Genomic DNA, 20,636 nt, shown 5'->3' with positions numbered 1-20,636 from the left:
CTTCTTCAAGGCACAGAGTCCAGAATAAAAATGTGTCTCATCCAGGAACATCTTTTTATTTTCAGCAGCAAAAAAAAAATTACTATTGACCAGGACAAAACATAGAAGTGCTACATGGGAGCAGGTCTGCATGAAATCTTGAGGTAATTTTGAGGGCCTCTGTTACATTGCCAACATACAGGTCTAATGCAAGAAGTTTCTCAGTCTCCTGACCTTACATATGTTCATGATTCAGAGAGTGATGAATATCCAGCCCTTGTAGAATAAGTTACCGTAGTTTAATTAAGCGTCAATGTTTAAAACAACTGCTTCTAAAGGCAAGGTAACAGTTGCCCTTCATTTACAGCTGCAACTGTTATTCTGGAGGAGTCTACCTAACTTTTACAAGAAAATGTCTTTAAGAAAGAGATGTAATGTATGGTAACTATCTAGACTTCATTATTCAAGAGAGATTTCCTGGTGGAGCTCTCTTCACTGTTAGTGTTCTCTTATTTTTCTAAGACGAAACCTCTAGTCATCTTCAAATGACACTTACTTTTAGAAGAATGAAAAATAAGGAACAGGTAAAGAGAGGTTTTTACATACTATTTTGTAAAAAATCTGAAATACAGCCTAGCACACAGAACATCTAAGTAAAGACCTGACAAACCAAGATTTGTTTGTTCCTTTATGGGAAGACTTGTACTCTGACTTTCCAGGAAGTCTCTCCTTTACAGTAGTTTAAAGGTGACATAAGCATCTGAAGTAGTCCCTTAATGAAAATCAGTTCTATAGATGCTACATTCCTAAAATACTTGAGAAAAACATTCTACTGGGTTTTTCATTTTCTGCCACATACTGTGACATTTTATTAAGACTTTTTAAGATTTTTTTCTACAAAATAATAATTTGATACTTTTTTTTTACTTTGGCAATTATTTGATTTGATGAACCTGTTTACACTCAAAAAGTAAAGCATTGCATAATTCTTTTATGCCATGCTTCTACCCATCTTCAACTGCATCCACCCACTCAATAAGACATAGATTTCACCATATGAATTTTAATGATAAGCAGTGTATTATGATAGTGGCAACACCATCAAAACATGTACAATTTATACAACTGCAATATTTCAAAACCACTGCCCCTTTCCTTTCTAATAAAAATTGTCTTTAGAGCTCTTTGTTATGCTTAGCCTTATTTTTAAGAAAAGATTGAAAATAACATCTGTAGACTTTTATTACAAGCAAAATTCATTTTAATCATATTTAATTGAATATTGTTTTTCAGCCATCTTCAGGAAAGAAGACTGCTTCTTTTACTTCTATTATTATATGCATAGGAAGATAACTACCCTTCAACATGCAAATTTTATTCCTTTGGCTTTATGGTTTTACCAGTTGTCTAATCACCTAAATCCCAGCAGAATACAAGATTGCCAATCTCTTGTTGGGAAAGTAATGCCAGGATATATTTGTCTTTTAAAAATTTCCAATTTGCTGTATAATTAGAGATGGTCCTAGAATCAGAAATCATAGAATGGTTTGAGTTGGAAGTGACCTTAAAGATCATTTAGTTCCAACCTCCCTGTCATGGGCAGGGTCACCTTTCGCTAGACCATGTTATTTTACATTTCAGAAACATCAAGGCCATTTGGGTAATTTAACAAGTATAAGATTTAAATAGCCCTTCACAATTTCTGTTTTGTCAGTAAGACCAAATAGTGATCCTTATTTAGACTTTTTACACCTGTAGATTTGTGTTATTTCTTCATTAATTGTCAAAGGAAAGTTGCTGATGTTCTTTTGATATCGCTTTCCAAAAGCATTAGAAGTTTCTTTTCTTACTGTATATAAACATATAGAAAACACTCTCCTGATTTCTCTGACTTTAAATGTGATGATTTTGTGTTTTCAAGCTGTCCTAAAAAGGCTGCCAGAAAGTTTTTCATGCTACTCTTCTCCATCTGAGCGAGTACATTTTATGGACTTTTTATATAAGATATCCCACATCTATTTTTAATTACAGCGCATAACTAAACCCATTTCCTTCTTTTTATCCATATTTCCTTTAGGCAATAAGGACAATATGTTAAGTTCCTTGAATCAAAATTTACCATAACCTAAAACTTTCTTGTCATAATATAACTGTTCTGGTATGAAGAGTGAAAAGACCATATGATTTTGAAAGGAAATTATACTTTATCAGGAACAGGTCTTTGTGGATCCTTCCACAGATGCCTACGGAGCACTCAACCACCCGTCCCTGTACACCCTTTAGGGAAGATATTGACCTCAACACGCAAGAAGCAGAGCTCCAAGAAGCCAAATCCAGCTTCTGGTCAACACCTGCAAAAATCTGCAGTGCAGTCATGATCAACTTGTGCTCTGCTCAAAGGGTGCTTTATTTACTCATACTTTTCTTCTTAGATGTCTCCCACATCCTCCAGGACTTAATTTTTAGCCTCTTCTTCATTGTTCGTGTACCATACTCATCATTTCCTCTTTCTGCCTCCCTCCCTGTTACCCTGGGTTTTCTTGGTTTTCTTGTTTTCATTCCCTTAATAGAAAAGGTCGTTTGGAAAGTAGCCATTATCAGTCTTCTCTGATTGATTCCCAAATCTGTAATTTTATCTTAGTCTACTTCATTCCTCAAATCTTGTTCAGAACAGTCATGTTTCCTGTATCTATTGTGAATTACCATCCCCCAGCTCTAATCACTTCTCAAGTCTCCAACTCAGCCTCCACTGCTTTCTCTGATTTTAATTCCTTTCAGTTTTTTTACTTGTCTCTTCCTTCTTATTACCTCCCAAATTTGTTCTGTTTTTCTCTCATACACAGATGGACACACGCATGTACTAATTTAAACATACTTTATCTAATCCCCTTTCAACCAAAGCATTATTCATGACCAGTTTTCTGCCTTCTCATATTTTCCAACTAAACTTTAAACATAATCTTCTCCCACGACTCCTATTAAGTCATGCATACACTCCATGTTCCTTGATTCTTTTCACCAGTGTTTCACCTGCTTAACTACAGTTTCAAAATCTTGTCAAAATAAGGGATTCTCTTCTTGTTTCTCCTACTTGTTTCTCTCACTCTTCACAGGCCTTTTCACTATTCAGCAAAAATTTAGATTTTTTTTCCAGCACTTTTGTCACCATTTAACTGACACTTTCTACAGTATGAAAAACAAACATCTTGATACCCTCCTCCTAGGTATTCTTGTTATTTTATGAGGCTCACGTTTTGTAATAACACACTCTTTTTTATGATGTGAGCCTTCAATTTTTCCTTCATCTTTTTGTTTCGTCCATATTCTGATGTTGGCCATACACTCCACAGAAGAAAAGTGCCCATACTGTTGTAAGTGTAAGCACTTGATACAGCTAATGCAGATCCAACACAAAACTCCCAGTTTTATAAGCATAGCACATGGAGCAGATCAAAGCCGAGATCATGATTTCAAACAGGGTTCACAGTAAATGGAAATGAAATTACATCCATGTTGAATTCCATTTAGGCTAGCACTTCCAGCTTGTACAAAATTAGTACCAGCAAAAGAAGAAGAATGCACAGTTCAGCTTTGGTACTTACAACCTTCTCTCTTATGCTAAGAGAAATTCATATGTCATCATATTATATTAACTGTCTAACAAGTAGATATCTAAGTCAAGCAGTCATCTAGGTTTTTTTGGTTTTTTTTACAGGAACTGGAGAGAGGATGGAATTGTCATTTGAAGAACCTGTGTCTGCCCACTGACTATATGGAGACACTTTAGACTTCTAGGATTTGCATCCTAAAAAAATTGTTTCTTAAAATTTTGGCAGGGGATTTGGAACTAGACAATCCTTAAGGTCCCTTCCAACCCAAGCAGTTCTACAATTCTATGAAAATTCCTTGTATTTTTGTATCTTAAATTTAGAATATACATCAGTGCAGAGGACTGGATCCAGTAATCTCTTTCCACAGAACCACATTCTTTCTTGTACAATTCAGATCATTTACTATACAGCTACAGAAGTTCACAGTCACTTAGTCTTTCATTTTCTAATGTGCTTCTGCCATTGCTGATATGGTAACATATGAGCTATCATAAATGCTCAGTTTGTTAGGTTCTTCTGTCTCTCCTCTATTTCAGTTTTAGAAGAATATCCATCAAACCTGTGAAAAATTCGAACAGTTCATACGTTTCCAGAAATTATTTTCCTGTGTAATCTATCATTCCATGCACAAGATACATAAAAATGGAAAATTGCTGTTACTTGATTGACCTTATTCCATTAAGAAAGATTATAAAGTACTTGCAACTAGGGACTTATAAGGTTATTTAATAATTTTAATACTAAAATTTGCATGACTTAATTTTAAAAGTTGGTAACTAGTTAGAGTGTTTAAAAGGCAAACATTATTAAATTAAACTGTGGGTTAAGTTTGATTCATTTAAACACTTAAGATAAAATTGTGTCTCAGCTTTAGGGAGCAATCACTAGCATACTGGTAAAATTCTAGGCAAAGAAAGAATAGCACTAATTGACTTCATTCTTTCATATCCATGACATGCTTATGTGGCAATCATATTATGAAAATAATATATGATAGATCTAATAGGTATGCCCCATTTCCTCAACAAATAAATATGCAACCAACATAATCTAATCTCTTGCAATTTGCTAAAACAGAACATACTCTGACTCATGTTTCTGTGGCTAAAATTGTCTCCCAGAATCTTTGTTTAGCTTTGAGAGTTAATACTCCTTTCACTGCTCTCTCACCCCATGAAAAAAAACCAACCCATAATCAAAGAATGCTCTTCATTTTTTTTGTTCTCATGTGTTAAATCTGGCAGAGTACTGAAGGCTAAGCTATACTGTCAGTAGCACTGGTGCAACCCCATTGGTGTCACTGGGCTTGTACTAGTTTAACTGATGTTACATTTATTCATCTGTGGATGTACTTACACCAGCAGGAGGGAGTAGCCCTGAAAAAGTAAACAAAATACTTGCACGAATTAAAAAAGAAAGCGTAATAAAGATTATTCATGTACATAAAGTATATGTGCATTTAAAAATAAATGTTTATGTATTCCACAGGACAATCTTTTTATGCCTGACTCACTTTAATTTTTATAGCAGCAGAAAGGTTCACTATTTCTCTTAAAATCTTGGAAGACTCTTTAGTGTATGTACAGGAAGGGAGCCACAGTCCTTTGCACTCTGCAATTAAAAGCAGAGCAGAACAGCTCCCTCATGCCTAGTTAATTCTGCTGCTGGTTTTCTACTCTTCACCCCAAGCTCAGAGAAAGAAAATTGATGTAACTGTGGTTCACAGGGATCAACCCTAAGAAGAAGCTAATACAGCCTGACTGACCATTACCAGTCACTATCTAAACCTAGCCAAAATTCAGAAAACTGTTCCAAATGCTTCTCAAGATTTCTTGGTAGGAAAAAAACTGGTTTGCATCAGTTTGAGAGAATTTCAGTTTTTCATAAAAATTTCTTCAACTTAAATCTAAGGAGAGAGGGATATACCACTTCATCCACCTTCAGTCTAATTTCCAACATAATAATGAAATCTTGAAAGTTGAACCTGACAGTTACTTTGCAAATAATTTCTATGCATTGCCTCAATATTCTAAAAAAACCTGAACCCTTTTAATATTACGTATTAACTACTGCATACAACAGAAGAGATGAGAGATGCTTTACTGAAGCACAGAGGAAAAAGCCAAAAGAAAGCTTGAGAAAAATGCTGACACATAATGCTCTTTGAAACAAGCACAAAAAGTTGCAGTGCACAACAAGCTCCTTCACTTTAAGAAAGCAGTGTTGGAAAAACTTATGGTAGAAGAAACATTCTAAGAATATTTTTACGACATTAAAATGCACAACTGCAACACAGAAGTACTTTGAAAATGTTTAATGCCATGCAATACTACTTTAAAGTGTCAAGTATCGCATCATCTCTCTCCAGAAGTAGAGCATACATTACCAGTTATATGAAGTATTTTTACTATGTTCTCCATAGGTTTCCTGACATAATGAAACCTATAACTTCCACATCTAAAACTAAACTGTTTGGCAGCAGAGATATGGAAAATATTCTGGTTATTATCTCAACAATACTTAATGAAGTTAATGGTCAGTGATCATCATAGCTAGATTTGTGTATAAATTATCTCCTGGACATCAAATTCTGTAATATGCACAGGGCCACTAAACAGATATTTTACTGGCCTTTAATACATTGTACGTGCTCTAGCATGTCTGTTCCACAGACAAAGTATTTTTCAGGATTAATCTTTTTCTGCCTCATCCTGGGTTCATCACAGGAGCCATCAGCCCATCAAAGGCGCACATGCACACATATGAGCACAGAGGCACAAGGGCAGGTGGAAGAATCCACCTGTCACAGATCCATCCCCTCCCTGGGAAGCCTCAGTCCTGTGGGCTCAGGGTGACACCCAGCACTGTGGGTCAGCTGGAGAGCACCTTACAGCCTGGGGAGGGTATCACTGCCTGTGGGGGTGGGAGACACTGCAGGACACAGGGAATGAACATCTTGGGATTGTAACAAGACTTATGAGATTTTTAGGTGAGGAACAAAAGGTGTGAAAAAAGTAGGGATAGAAGTGGTTTGAAGAGAAAGAAGCACAGGAAAACAGAGGGATAAGTGGAGAGAAGGGGCCAGTAGCATGTAGACAGAGCTTGTCAGTTCACTTCTCTGTCCAAGCCCTGTGCCATCTGAGCATCTTCTGGTCATGTCTTCTTTTAAATTCCATTTCTACCCATTTTTTGGTATAGAGGTGTTCTATTCTGAGTGTATGTCGGGGTCTGTGGTACCAGCAGCTGGAGTGCATGCGGGTGCATGTAGCAGTGGGTGGTTGCCAGCAAACATCAAGCTGGACTAGTTGCAGGGGAAGGTGAAGCAGTCAGAAGGCAGGACAGGTGTGTGCAACTGGAAGTAAGACAACTGAAGAAGCTGGCTACTGAAGGGACATGGATTCCATGGCAATTGCCCAAAAGACTTTAGGATCCAGTGTCTGACTGAGACACCTCTGTGTGTGTGTGTGTGTTTTACTGTGCAGGAGTAAGAACAAGGATGCAGGGCCAGTTACTGGATGGAATGCGTGTATAAGCTCCGCTACTGAAAGAATCATGCTGGAGGGATCATAGACCCACAGAGTGTGTGTATGTTGGTTTGTGCAAAGTGGGCTGTACCAGAAGCCAGAGGGGTTGCAGCCTCAAGTGCTTGCATACCCAGGGAACACCTTCTGGAACAGCAAGGATCTGGGGCCAGCTCTCCTGAGTCTAAATCCAGCTACTGGCAGTTTTCACACTGTACAAATGTATGTATGCAACACATGGGGGAGGTGGACACTATGAGGCCACTGGTGGTGCTTCTGTTTGTGTGAACACTGACTGCTGTGTTCTGTTCAGACGTGTATACTTTTATATGTGTTCTGTTTGTGCATGTGCTTACTGGGAACACAGGTTCAGCCTTGCTACTGTTGAGCTCTGTGGCATGGAGTTGCAACAGCCTTGCCTCTATCAGGCTACCAAATTTAGCAACCCCCTAACATCTTGTAATAATTCATGCATATGTACTGCAAATATAGCATTTTTTGCTATCACATACTACAACACCATGTGATGCTAAACTGAAAAAAAGTTCTTCAACTTTGCAGGCTCATGTTTATTGCTACGTACCTCCTATTTTCACCAAAGCTGAAAGATTAAAAATGTGACAAGAAAAGCTACTCTCACAATCTTTTTGAATCATTCTTCACTAAGAAGAAACAGCAGGGAAAGAACAGTGGCTAGAAAGAGATCTGGAAATTAAGAATGTGCTCAAAGTGTGTATCATGGTGAAGTACATACAACATTAAAGCTTTAATTTTAGTAAAACAGTGGAATGTCTACAAATGATAAATTAACTAGGTTTTAGTTACAGCCAAAAATCAAAAAGATGTGAAAATCAAGAACTGGGGAGAAAGTCAAGTATAATTTATTTTCCTTCAATAGATCTGCATATAGAAATCAATTTCATTTGAAACATATAATTGAAAGAGGGGTGCCCAGTCCTGACTAAGGATCAACATGTTTTATTGATGAGATCAGTCTCCTTAAGACATGAGAATGACTCCTGCATATTGGTCTTTATTTTGAAAGAAAGATGAACATCTTTCAACAATGTCAACATATATGGAAAAATGTTTATAAACTAAAAAATATTTTTGCCCTTCTACATGAAAATCAAATGCCTCAAGAATGAAAGAAGAACACTTCTCTGACTTATTTTACAAACCAACTTCTAATTAATACACAATGCCTCTAAAGAAAATGAAACAGTAATGAAAGCACCAGCTGCAAACTACACTTCTTCTCCTTGGGTGGAAAACAAAAAGGTCATATGGACTGTTGAAGACTTTTACAATTTTTAGAATAAGAAAGACCATTATTAAGATACCAGATATCTGCTTCTACTAAAGAGAAAGACTATGTTGGAATCAGAGTGATTAAACAACCTCGCACTATGCACATTATTTGAAAAATTAATATAGCTCGTTAGTATCAAGATAAACCCACAGTGTGCTATGCTCACCTTTCCATAACCTTTGCAAAGTCTAAGGCCTGGATCTGGACATTAGAAAAGATTAATTTTATTATGACTACACTACTGCTCACTTAAGTTGTGAAAAAAATAAAAGAATCCCACCTGCCAATATCCAATAAAGTGTTTCTGCCTAGCTAACATAAAACATCTTGTATTCAGGACAAATAATTTATGACTAAAAAGAATCCAAAATTTTAAACTATTGTCATCTTTATACAGAACAATTTACAGGTATGAATCACTCAACAGCTGATTGAATATGTTAATGCAAGATACAAAAAGAAATTCACTTCAGTTGTCAATTCCTTCTATTAATAATCTCAACAAAGTGGAAATTTATCTCATTTAGGCATCTCTACTTTATATTACCCTCAAACCAAGTCAATCTTCTATAGAAAATAATAAGGGCTGTGATTTCTAAGATCAGGAAAACAGATATTATCTGTGGCATATTTGGGTTTTCTACTCTATGCAGAAAGCTAGGTCATCTAAACACTGATTAAAAATGTAATTTACTATTGAGGCTCATTCACCAGATCACTGCATTAAAAGTAGCATGGGGTTTTATTATGTAAAATATGGATGAAATTAGTCATATTCCAAAACAGTCTACACTCACAACTTGCAACAGTAGGGACTTGACTTCAGAATATTTGCTGAAACTGTGCTAGAGTTGTGTTAGTTTTATAGCATAGATCAGCTAATCATAGTTTAACAATGGAGGAAAATGAGAGAGCATTTTAATGGATAATTTTGCATTTTTATTAAAAGATAATGGTGTTCATTTAGATCTTTTTATATTGCTGTAGGAAAAGAGTAAGAACATGCTGTAGCTAGTCAAATTTTTTAAAAGTTAACATAAATAATATGAAAAATGCTTCTATGAAAAACACAGTGGATAATGTTAAGAGCAATACATCAAAGATTATGAGGGAAGGAAATATTTTCTATCCAATGCTATTATTAATGATACCTTACGTAGTGCCAGGATAACAACTTTGCCTTGGCTGAACTTTAACAGGTAGCTTGCAAAGTAAAATATCAAAAAATTCTACACATAAAAAACCAGAATATTTTTAAAATTACAAGGAAGAGTTCTTATAAAATAAATTTCAGACACCTTAAAGGAATGAAACACCATTGAAATCAAGCTATTCTATCTCCAATAATACATGAAAGCAATATTTTTGTTTTCCACTTTTCATCAAAATAAACTTTCTTTTCAATACTGAGTAGCTACTTTCTCTTTACTTCTTAGATTATCCAAGGTCAAAGGAACATGTCTGTCTCTGAAAGCAGCACTCTAAATTGTGCCTAATTAATCTGAAATCCTCCAAAATGAAGTCTTACGGCATAGGACAGCTTTCTTCCTTTTCCATAATTAAAACTATTAAGATGGTGATATCTGTGCTAGCTCTTTAATTTTTGACAACTACTTTCAGTTAAGTTCTACACCTTTCTAATACAGTGAAATCTACCTACAAGTGCCATTTTCTTGAATCACAAAGAAATTAAGTCTATAGACTTAATTCTCTTGTACTCTTTATGCTGTTTCCCAATTCAGTCCAGAGCTGTGACTTCATTACAATGTAAGTCAAAATAAAATATCACTGTGGAAAAATAGCCTTGTGTACTTGAAGAACTTCATCAGCTTCTTAGAATCACAGAATAGTTTGGGTTGGAAGGGACTTTAAAGATCATTTAGTTCCAATCCAGTTGCCATGGGTCTTAATTATATATATTCTAACGAAGCATTTTAAGCAAAAGACAACAGGTTTGATGGCTTAAGACCATGGATTGCATTATAAAAGCTTATTTTCAAGAGGATATGTTAGCCACTGGATGTTTGCAAACCTACCAACTCAGCTTATTTTAGCCTGCTGCTACAACATCCAGTAACATTAGCAGTGTGTCTGTAGTGTAAAAAGTTACACTAAAATAAAAGCTAATTGAAGGCTATGGAGAGAAAGACGAAAACCAGATTCAAACTACATTTAATTTAGATCAATTGGGGTGATGTAATCCTAGCCTGACTCAGATCTCCAAGTGCTTCAAACAACTCTTGAGAGACATACTCTGCATTCTGCAGTATGTGCCAGCGTCATGGAAAAATTATGTAGGACAAATTAAAAATGAAGTATAGTTGAGTGTAGAGGAGGGGTATGTACACACTCCACTACTCCCATGCGTATATAGCATATAATATTTTTCTTAGAGTGATAAAAATACCTGATAGAGCAATGCCTGTCTGTCTTCCCTACAGCAGAGGCTACAAGGATAAAAAGAGTGGCCCAACAATAGACTTGCAAAAGCAAAGCACAGTACCTCTTTCAAGGGGTGTATTACCTTGTCACTCAAAGGACCATCTGCCTAACAGTGTGTAGAGGGTATCCAGAAGCCTGTTGTCAAGTTTAGTTGTTTGTCAAAAGGTTTGCTTCATAAACTTCACAGTGTTAACTAAGACTGGTAAACGTAGGGAATTTGCTTCTCAAGCACACCCATGATCTGGACTGAAATGCTAAAGTATTTGCGCTCCAAGTAGTCCAAATCCAAAAAGCATGAAGCATTACATCTTCTCTATGCTGTGTCTACCTGAAGCAAAGGACACGAATGAGGGTATGATATGCTCTCTGCATAAGTTCAATAAACTTCTCTCTCTCAGACTGCTAATGACAACATTTCAAACATCTACAGAAAGAACTTCTTGATTGAATCCTAAGTCCAGCATTATTCACAGGCAATTGAAAATGGAAAGTATTATAATTTTGCAGAATGGAAGTCTGAAAGAATAATTAGATATGTGACCAAAGGGTGTTTTTACTTGTTGAATTGACAGGATGTTGATAATTCTACCTACATCCAGACACAATAAAGGGTTTCTGATTTTTTATGTAATATAAAAAAAATCAAAATATCAAATATGCAAAGTAGTGTTCATTCCTGGGAAAAATAAAAGTAATCTCCTAGAATCTTGAAGGTATTTTACTTATTTGCTTTTTCCCTTAGTTAAAAATTATGTCTTTGATGAGGTTTAAATATTAAAAACTACATCCAGAATTTAAAAGAGAAACCCATTAAAAACAATCACATTTTTACTTCAATACCACTTGAGCCCTTTTTTAAAAGATATTTCTTTCTAAAACTGTATATTTTAAAGGACAAGGTTTGAAATATATTCACTTTCAGGTAGAAAAAGAATCGATATGAAATAGAGGCAAAATAAATCAGATTCATAAGATCCCTTCTGTACTTTAGCTGTACAGAAGCAGCATATTTTTTCTGTGATCCATCATACCAGAATCCATTTAGATCATCAAACAGCAAAATGAAGAATTTTCTATTTTTGCATGTTTAAGGGGAGTTGTTCATTAGTCTTGTATTGTATAGCACCTTCTTCACTAATGATCACAAAATATTTTATAAACAAAATCAATCCTGTCAATACTGCTATTATAAAAGAAAAACCTCTTATCCCACTGCAGAAACAATGACATGCAGAACACAGCAGTGATTGCCAGGGCAAACAACATTGCTGTAATACAATTCAAGGGCCAAAACAGAGAATGCAGCTTTGAAAAACTAGCACAAAGTTCTATCAGATTTAGCTTTTCCATTGTAATCCACATTAACTGACAGGTTGAGAAATGGGTATAAACAATGACCAACAAAAACTGGTTGTTAACCATCTGGAAACTGTAAGAGTCATTTGAGATAATAAGATGTGCAATCTGATTTTCAAGACTATGATCAAACTAATTAAGAAAGAAGCAACAAATTTATTCTGAAGAGAAGTCAAAGGGAAAAAATATATACTTCTATATGATGATATTTTTATATATTTTAATGTACTATTAATAAAACCCCCCAACTCCATGTGCTCCCTACTTTTGTAAAAAAATCAGATCCTACCCTTTTAGACCAGAATTTTTTTTTTACTCCTCTATTACCATTGTCTTCAAAAATTTGCTAATTAGCCATAGTCACATATTACATTTAATATTCATTATGTAATGGCAAAAGACATGCTTTATTGAAGAAATACATAAGGCCACCTCCCTCCTCCAATAGATTATCTAGGTCTAGGTTGCACCCACATTAATATCATCCAATAAAAACCCTAATGGCACTGTGTATCTCTCAGAAATTTGTAAATTTTCCCTATCCTTTTTATAGTCAGATGTGGCTCTGTGCTCCACCCTCCTCCCTCCCAGCCTGACCTTTATATTCCATAGCAGTAACCCTGCTTAAGTGATCACCACAAGTGATGGTCGGTCATGGATGTATCTGGACCTGAGGGCTGAATCTGGCTCAAAGTGGGTTTGGGGAGACAGTTAACAACACAATAGCCAAGGGTTAATTTGGGCAACCAAAATGTTGGTCAATGTCCAACTCAAGGCATATTTGGAAGAAACTAACATCTGGGTCAGTGTGCAGAAATGACTATGAGTCAATCATCTTACTCCAAGAATAGCGGACAGCCCAAGGACTGTTGAACTCTCCTGCATGGCAGGGATGCCTCTCAAGGTTACTCCTCAAGGCTGAGAGATTCCTTGTCACATCAGATACTCACTAAGTGAATTAGGAATAAGCACACTGAAACCTGGCAATCTTACAGAAAGGGTGATTAAGCATTGGAAAAGACTTCCCAGGGAGGTAGTAGAGTCACTGTCCCTGGAGGTGTTTAAAGAAAAGGTTGGACATGGCACTTTGTGTCGTGTTCTATTGACATGGTGGCTCGGTCAAAGCTTGGACATGATGATCTCAGAGGTCTTTTCCAACCTGATTCTGTGATTCCGTGATTGCATATACATAATCCTTTAGACATAAACCATCAGGAAAGTCTCAGACTAAGTGTGGATCCAGCTGCACCTAAACTTCCCTCTGAGAAGTCTGGAATGGAACAGGGTCCTTTCTGAATCTCACGACTCCATGTGAGGATCTCCCTGAAAATTTTATCTGACTCTGTTCTCCATGCAGTAAATACTCAAATGTACCTTGTCATTGATTCTTGTTAAACTACTGCCACATTTACTATTGGACTTCATTAACTCACTCTCTTATATCAATAAAATATATTATTTCTTCTTACTTGAGAGTGAAGTGCATGATTCCATCCATGACATCAGAACAGGAAGAATTTATTTTTCTTTCAGCCTTTGTTTAAGCTTTTATGTACCTCCTTCTAATGTGCTAAGTCCAGGTGCAATGGCTAGATGATGGAGAAGAAAGCTGAAAATTTTCCTAAACTCCCCATTTTGGCATCATCCTGCTCCCGCCTCCCTTGCCTGAGCAGGAGCTGTCATAGGGCACTGCCACACTCCAGGAAGGGTCTGAGCTCACAGTGTCCCTAAGCAGTGATGCACCAAAACAGCTGCACAGCCATCTGCATGGCCACGCTCAGGCATGTGTAAAACAATCCAAAGATTTGATTACAACTCACAAGAACATAACCTACATAGTTTGAAAATGACTTTTTTCAAAAAACAACTTGAGTGTATCTGCACAGAACTCAGCATAGGTGGCATGGTTAGCAAAGCAAAACAGCAATAAAATAACAATAACTCATAATAAAATAGTAATAATAAAATAATAATAACTTGGGAAAACAATGGGAGATTGAAGAAATATGAGGAATTCATTGTGACTGAAAGGAGAATAAAGTACATATTCCCCAAATCTTATCACTGTGACAAGATGGGAGAGGAAAGGGCAACCATGGTACCTGAGTGAATTTATTTAAATATTTTGTTAGGATTAAAAGAAAATAAAATTCCATCATGAAATAAATAGAAAGGTTCCCTTCAATTTCTTAAAGTGATACAACAAAACCAGCATTATAGCTACTTCTAAGTGAACCGTGCAGCTTTCTGGAAACTAAAAAAGAAATAAATAAGGCTTATTCTGTGCAAAAGAGAAAATGAGATGATTCATATGTTATTAAATTAATGTTTCTCATTATACAAAGAAATCTAAAATTTACAGCCAAAGAATAGAGAACAAACAAACTCCCACAAATGTTTAATTGTGCTTAAAATGCCACAGAATAATTCTTTTTGTACCATCGAAGTTTCCTATCAAATTTATTCCCCAAGCTTGGTGAGCCAAAGTTTTCAAATGACTGAACCTAGAAAAAGACTAATTAACTGTTTCTTCTGTTATTCACTGTAGGCCCAAATTATAAGGAATAATATACACTCTAATAGAATAAGGCCTTTTCTTTTATCCCATTTAAGAAAAGCCTATTGATGAAAACCATTTAGTTCCTCAAAGGATGATTTTTTTTCTGAACTATTGAGTTGAAAGGTTTGAAGAATGTCAACAGTATCAAAACACTTAATAATGTGATTTTAAATCATTAGAGTGCTATTGAGACAAATCACTCAGTTTGCCAGTTGTATACCAACCGTAAAAAGGAAATATCTCTCCGGTGGACCAATGGATACATGACATTTGAACATGCTTTGTGAATGCTAATCATTACTGCAAGGGGTCTCCCTCAAAAGCACTCAGGAATTTTTGGAGGAAGATGACAGGGAGGATGGGCAGAGCTGTTAATGAAATGGAAATGCATCATAGGTACATTGCATAAAATGAAACAATAAGACAGGTTTCTCATGCTGCTGAGCCAACAGTCTAATGAAATCATGAGAACTCTCCAACTGGCATGGAACAGTACTAAAAATAGCCTGACCTTATTTAGGGATTTATCAGGCTATTAGTTGTCGTTAGTAATGTCAGAAAAAAATACCATTTTGATTCACTAAAATTTGAAAGTCCATGCCTACTACAGTGTTTATTTGGAGATAATTTCTACATGGTATAAAATAGATTATTTAATTTTGTTATGGTAAGCACAATGGAAATTACAGTTATTTAAGAAAAAATAGATCTTAATAAAAGGAAAATTATATATTTTATCTTTTCAAGCAGCATTTTATTTTATTTTTTGCAAATACCTGACTGGAAAGCACTAACTAGTTGTCATGAAAAGCATCTTATAAAAACCTAACAGTCAGAAATAAAAAAATATTATATCAGAAAATTTTAGTGACATATCACTTGCTTATACATTCACTTGCCTTTTAATTTTATTTAACAAGTTGATTTAGAAACGTTACTCAGATTTCTGGAAGGCACATTCAATGGAAAGAATTAAAGGACAACCATCTAAGACTAGAGAAAGACAGGATATGGAAAAAAGAATGTGAACATTGGAAACATGACCCAATTATTAAGATCTAAAAAATTCTTCCAGTTCTTCCCATCAGTCTTCCTGGACTCCATCTGTACTTGGACAATGGGAGCTGAATATCAGGGATGAATATCAGGGATCTAAGATTACCATACTCTCAAACATCAGCATTTCTAGGTGTTTTAGACACTCTACAGTTAGGAGAGAGGATCAGCGATTCTATGCCCATTTACATCATTTTAATTTAGCTTGGATTCTCTGATCCGTAAAATAATTCGTCCCAATATTGTTAGATATTTATTTTATGGCAACTAAAAAACAATAGTATTTTTAAGAAGTGCTAATAACTAGCTAGTTAACTCTAAGGATACTTAAGGATACTAAGGATACTCACCAAAGATGTCTCCAGTCTTCTGCCAGGCATGTGTGAAAGTCCTGACAGTGCTGAAAAAGCAGCTGCTTGACTCATGTTCAAGTTGCAAAAATCATAATTAAATCTAGCTTTCTGTTATCTCTCTGAACTGACCTGTCCAGAAAAAATATTTTAGGGCATATCTGCTAAATTATATTTCCTGTAAAATAAATTGTATGATGATGGCTGCATTATCATACACTTAGTTCATCTGGTTTGGAAAATTTGTCTCTATATTTCCAAATATTTAAGAGAGAGAAAACCTCCCTAACAGCCCATGATGTAATAAGCTGTATTGCAGGACCCACACAATATTATAGGTTGTACTGGGTTTTGCTGGGATGGAGTTTATTTTCTTCACAGTAGCCCATGTAGAGCTATGATTCAATGTGTGGCTGAAACAATGTTGATAACACACCAGTGTTTTGGCTATTGCCAAAGGCTTTCTCTCCTTCCACTTTTTTCCCTTTCTGTCCCAATAGCAAGTTGGCTGGAGTGGGTAAAGGTTTGGGAGGGGATCCAGCCAGGACAGGTTACCCCAAATGACCAAAGGGATATTCCAGATCATATGGTGGTGTGCAATAAAAGCTCAGGGAAAGGAGGAGAAAGGGGTCATGGTTATGACATTTGTCTTCCAAGGTAACAGCTACACATGATGAAACCCTGCTTTCCAAGAAAAGTCTAAACATCTGCCAGCTCATGGGAAGTATGAATGAACTCCTTATTTTTCTTTACCTGGGTATGCAGCATTTGCTTTCCCTATTTAACTGCCATTATCTCAGTACATAACTCTGTCCATCTCCTATTTTTATTCCTGACCCACATCAGAGAGGAGTGAAAAGTGTTTGGCTATTGACCAGAGTCAATCCACCACATGCTGTCACTAAACCGTTTTGGGAAGGTTCCCTGGGCAAGGAGAGGATGCACAAACATGTAACTGGTCCAGTGACTACAGCATCTTTCTAGCAGAGGAAACATCACAAAATGAAACCAAAATAAATTAAACTGAATTACTCCTAGGAGCAAGAAGGAAAACAGAGGTCTCCCAGCCCACTCTCCCAAATATTAGTTTGGAGGAAGAGGTAATTTGATCATAGTTTGTCTTTGTGCCTCATTCTGGAGGACATTCAAGCATACAAATCCTGATCATAAGGAAATGCCTATTTGTAAGGCAGAGACCCAAAGTCCTGTGGGGCACTATGGTGGCCTGGGCTCAGCAGATACACTTCACCTTGACCTTTCTTATTGGCTAGTCTAAGTAAGTCCTATGATAGCGCTGCTGTGTGTCATATCCAAGAGAAATAATTCTTCCCAGGCATCAGGTAAGAGCAAGGTGACTAATTCAGAGGTCTCTGTTTCTAAAATAAGCACCTTCTGTGTATTTATCTAGTTTCAAATCATGTGTTGGAGATTGAAATAGCCCACAGACACTTCTCAGTCTACTGTCAATATTTCTTTATTTCACTTGTTCTTTATTATTTAAGAGAAAGGAACACTACTAAAAAGTGGTATAAAAGTGTGTAAGTATTGATAGGCTGTTTTATGGGAATAAATCATATAGATTGAGCATCTTGCCACTAGTGGAATTGCATCTGTATTTAGGAATTCTAACACTGTAGCTGCAGAGTATCCTGGGCACAGGCCCAGCACTGAAAATGAGAATTGTAGTTCCCCATATCCCTCGGAAGAACTAGAAAACATTAAGTGTAAAACGTTTCATCAAAAAACAGGAGAAAAGCTAGACGGTCCTATTGAGTGTGAGACCATAGCAGATAGTTCTGATGTCAGGATGGAAAACTGAGACAGAAATGATAGGAAACCTTTTAAGAAAGCTGAATGCAAATTAACAGAGAAATTTTATTTAACTTTTCCACCCTTTCCAATGGTTGATATTCCCAACAAGGGATTTAATTCTCTTCTGCTTTATAGCACTGTCATTCTACTAAATTGCTCTTGGTTGTGATCTTTACATGTGCTCTGCCCCATAACTTCTAAGTTTTATGAATTGGCAATAACAAACAAACCGGCCATGACAACCCCTATTAAACTCCTTCATCATCAACAGTCTTCTGAAAGATAGAACCCAGCAACATGATTGGTGTAGGTAGATAATTATTAGGTCTATGCATTGTTATCATAAGAAACAGGTGTGGACAAAACATGACAGATGAGAGACATTAATTAGGAGCTTTAAAAAGATAACTAAGATGATGCAAGAAGAAAGATTAGACACTGGCTGTCTATCTTTGTGCTACTTGTTTTTTTTCCCTCCAGTCATTTAATCCTGTAACTCTCTTTGTGATGTGTTTGCTTTGTCTTTCTTTGTGTCCTTTACCTTCAACTATAGTTGATTTTACAGTCTAAAATGACAATAAGATCAAGCACTTTTAGAAAAACAGATTTTTTAAACTCTAATAAAAACATGCATTTATTTTAGTACAACTTTTTTCCTAGAAGTAGTACAAAAGAAGAGACATTAATAAGAAAATACTAAGTCAATTAGTTTGAACTGTTATTTATCATGAGCAATTTTCATCTACAAAAGAAGTATAGACACACAAATGAAGAGCTGTTTGCATCATTTTAATATTATACTGTGCATCTAGATATCTTTCTAATAAGTTAGCAGGGTGCACACTGCTCTATAAAGAAATATTCATACTTTATGTCCCTGGTAAGGAGGATAGCTTCAATGAAATATTTTTTTTTTCTAAAGAAAACCTAGTTTTAGTAAGTTACAGTATATGTGTTCAAGTATAAACTACAAATTATGTGCATATAACGTGCTATAATTCACCTGAGTGCAATTATCATTCCTGATTTCCTTTCCTAGAAAAAAAATTAACTCTGTAATTGTAAAAGACATGCTTAACTTTCAGATCTGTTTATAACTTCTATGAGATACTGAATAGAATTTCTACATGAAAATAAACAAACTCCGCATAATAATAAACAAAACATTAATACTTACATAAGGGATTGTGTCCAAGGTGTCTGTGTTGACAATTATAGGGGCAGGGCTTGCCTGAAAGAGCAGAAAAAAAAAAAGAGAAAATAAATTTAAAGACCTGATATTAATATTGAAATAACCATAATGATACATTAAATTAAAAGTCTAAAAGCGTGTCTTCCCATTGAATTCAAATTGTACAACAGTACATAACTTTGGGTACTGTTCAATCAATTAAGGATGAAGGAAATAGATTCTCAGCCTCGAAACCACAGCTCACTGTGGTCTTTCTTAGGCTTTGGATCACATCCTGAATATATAATACCAGTCATTCATTTTTTAATAGAACTATAAGAAACCTGATGTATTCAACTCACAATTAGGGGATGTTGGGGTTAAGGATTTCAGCTTCCCTACCTTACAAGTCCATCTTTTGTGTGTGGGCAGAACCACGATCTTTACAGAGGATAAACATCAACATTTAATGTGTACACTACTTAGAAGTATTATATATGCTACGAAGTATATGTATATGCACATGTACTATGACATTTATGTCAAGGCTGTATATTCTGGATGGTTCATATGCACTCAGCTGAGGTTCAGATTGAAATACAGATCCAATTAAAAAGATTTGTGAATCTGCAAAGCTGCCCAACCTGATCTTTAATTTATTGATGAAACTCATATTCAGGCTAGTTTCCAGCCACTTGAAGTGCCCTAACCTCTTCCTCTTCCCACGTGGTACAGATCCAAGGCTGAGCTCTGATTTGATGCAGCTGCATAATCTTGGCTCTGACTCTGGAGAAAACTACAGAGTTGTGAGAAAGTGTAGGCCAGAGGCAAACACCATCACTAAAATGTTAAACTGAGGCAGGACTGCTGAGATGGGATTGTTAATAACTCAAGGACTCAAGAGAAGGATCAACATGTAGTCAGTACTGTACAAAAGTGATGGAAGGCATCCCTTCTCTGCTTGACTAGTGCCTGCTCAGGCAGCAAAGACTCTTCAGGCACTGTCATGGGGTGCTAAAATACTACTGCTTGGCACAGTTCTATTTATCTACAGTGCATATTTGTCAATGAATGACTGTCTGTACTTTAAACTCATACAGACTACAGTGTCTTTTTGTGCATGGTAGGCATGAACATGGCACTACTGAAAACACTAATGGTATTTCTATTGTCAAATATTCACTGCAGGATTTCAAAACCTAAGTAAAAATCCAAATTAAGAATGTGACATTGGAGCAACAGTTCAAATCCTGTGAGAATATCACAGGGGTTTTTTTCTAGTTTTTGTGCAATTATTGAAAGACAACTCTGTGTCCAAAGAAATTATATGTTAATGGATGACAGCTACTGCTGATTAATGCCATTATTTCTATTATTTCTGTAAGCCACAAATAAAAACTGAAATGCATACAATTTGGTGTGTCTACTTTTCATGGCATGTACCAGTTGTCATGGTAAGGTCCAAT

At 35.9% G+C, this 20,636-nt stretch overlaps 1 protein-coding gene across 8 annotated transcripts in view; it reads right to left on the bottom strand.

Annotated features, from left to right (window-relative positions):
* Positions 1 to 20,636, bottom strand: part of DLG2 (discs large MAGUK scaffold protein 2) — a 999,038-nt gene that overhangs the window by 380,503 nt on the left and 597,899 nt on the right. For all 8 annotated transcript variants that reach the window (XM_018071067.2, XM_025894987.2, XM_018071060.1 and 5 more), the window contains one exon: positions 19,177 to 19,230. In XM_018071067.2, the coding sequence (XP_017926556.1) occupies positions 19,177 to 19,230 (54 nt within the window). The remainder of the gene's footprint in view (positions 1 to 19,176; positions 19,231 to 20,636) is intronic.

Source organism: Manacus vitellinus, unplaced genomic scaffold, assembly GCF_001715985.3.
Source record: "Manacus vitellinus isolate BGI_N305 unplaced genomic scaffold, ASM171598v3 scaffold_2_pilon, whole genome shotgun sequence".
Taxonomy (NCBI): domain Eukaryota; kingdom Metazoa; phylum Chordata; class Aves; order Passeriformes; family Pipridae; genus Manacus; species Manacus vitellinus.
Note: the sequence above shows the minus strand (reverse complement) of the source record. Positions and strands in the feature narration are given on the sequence as shown.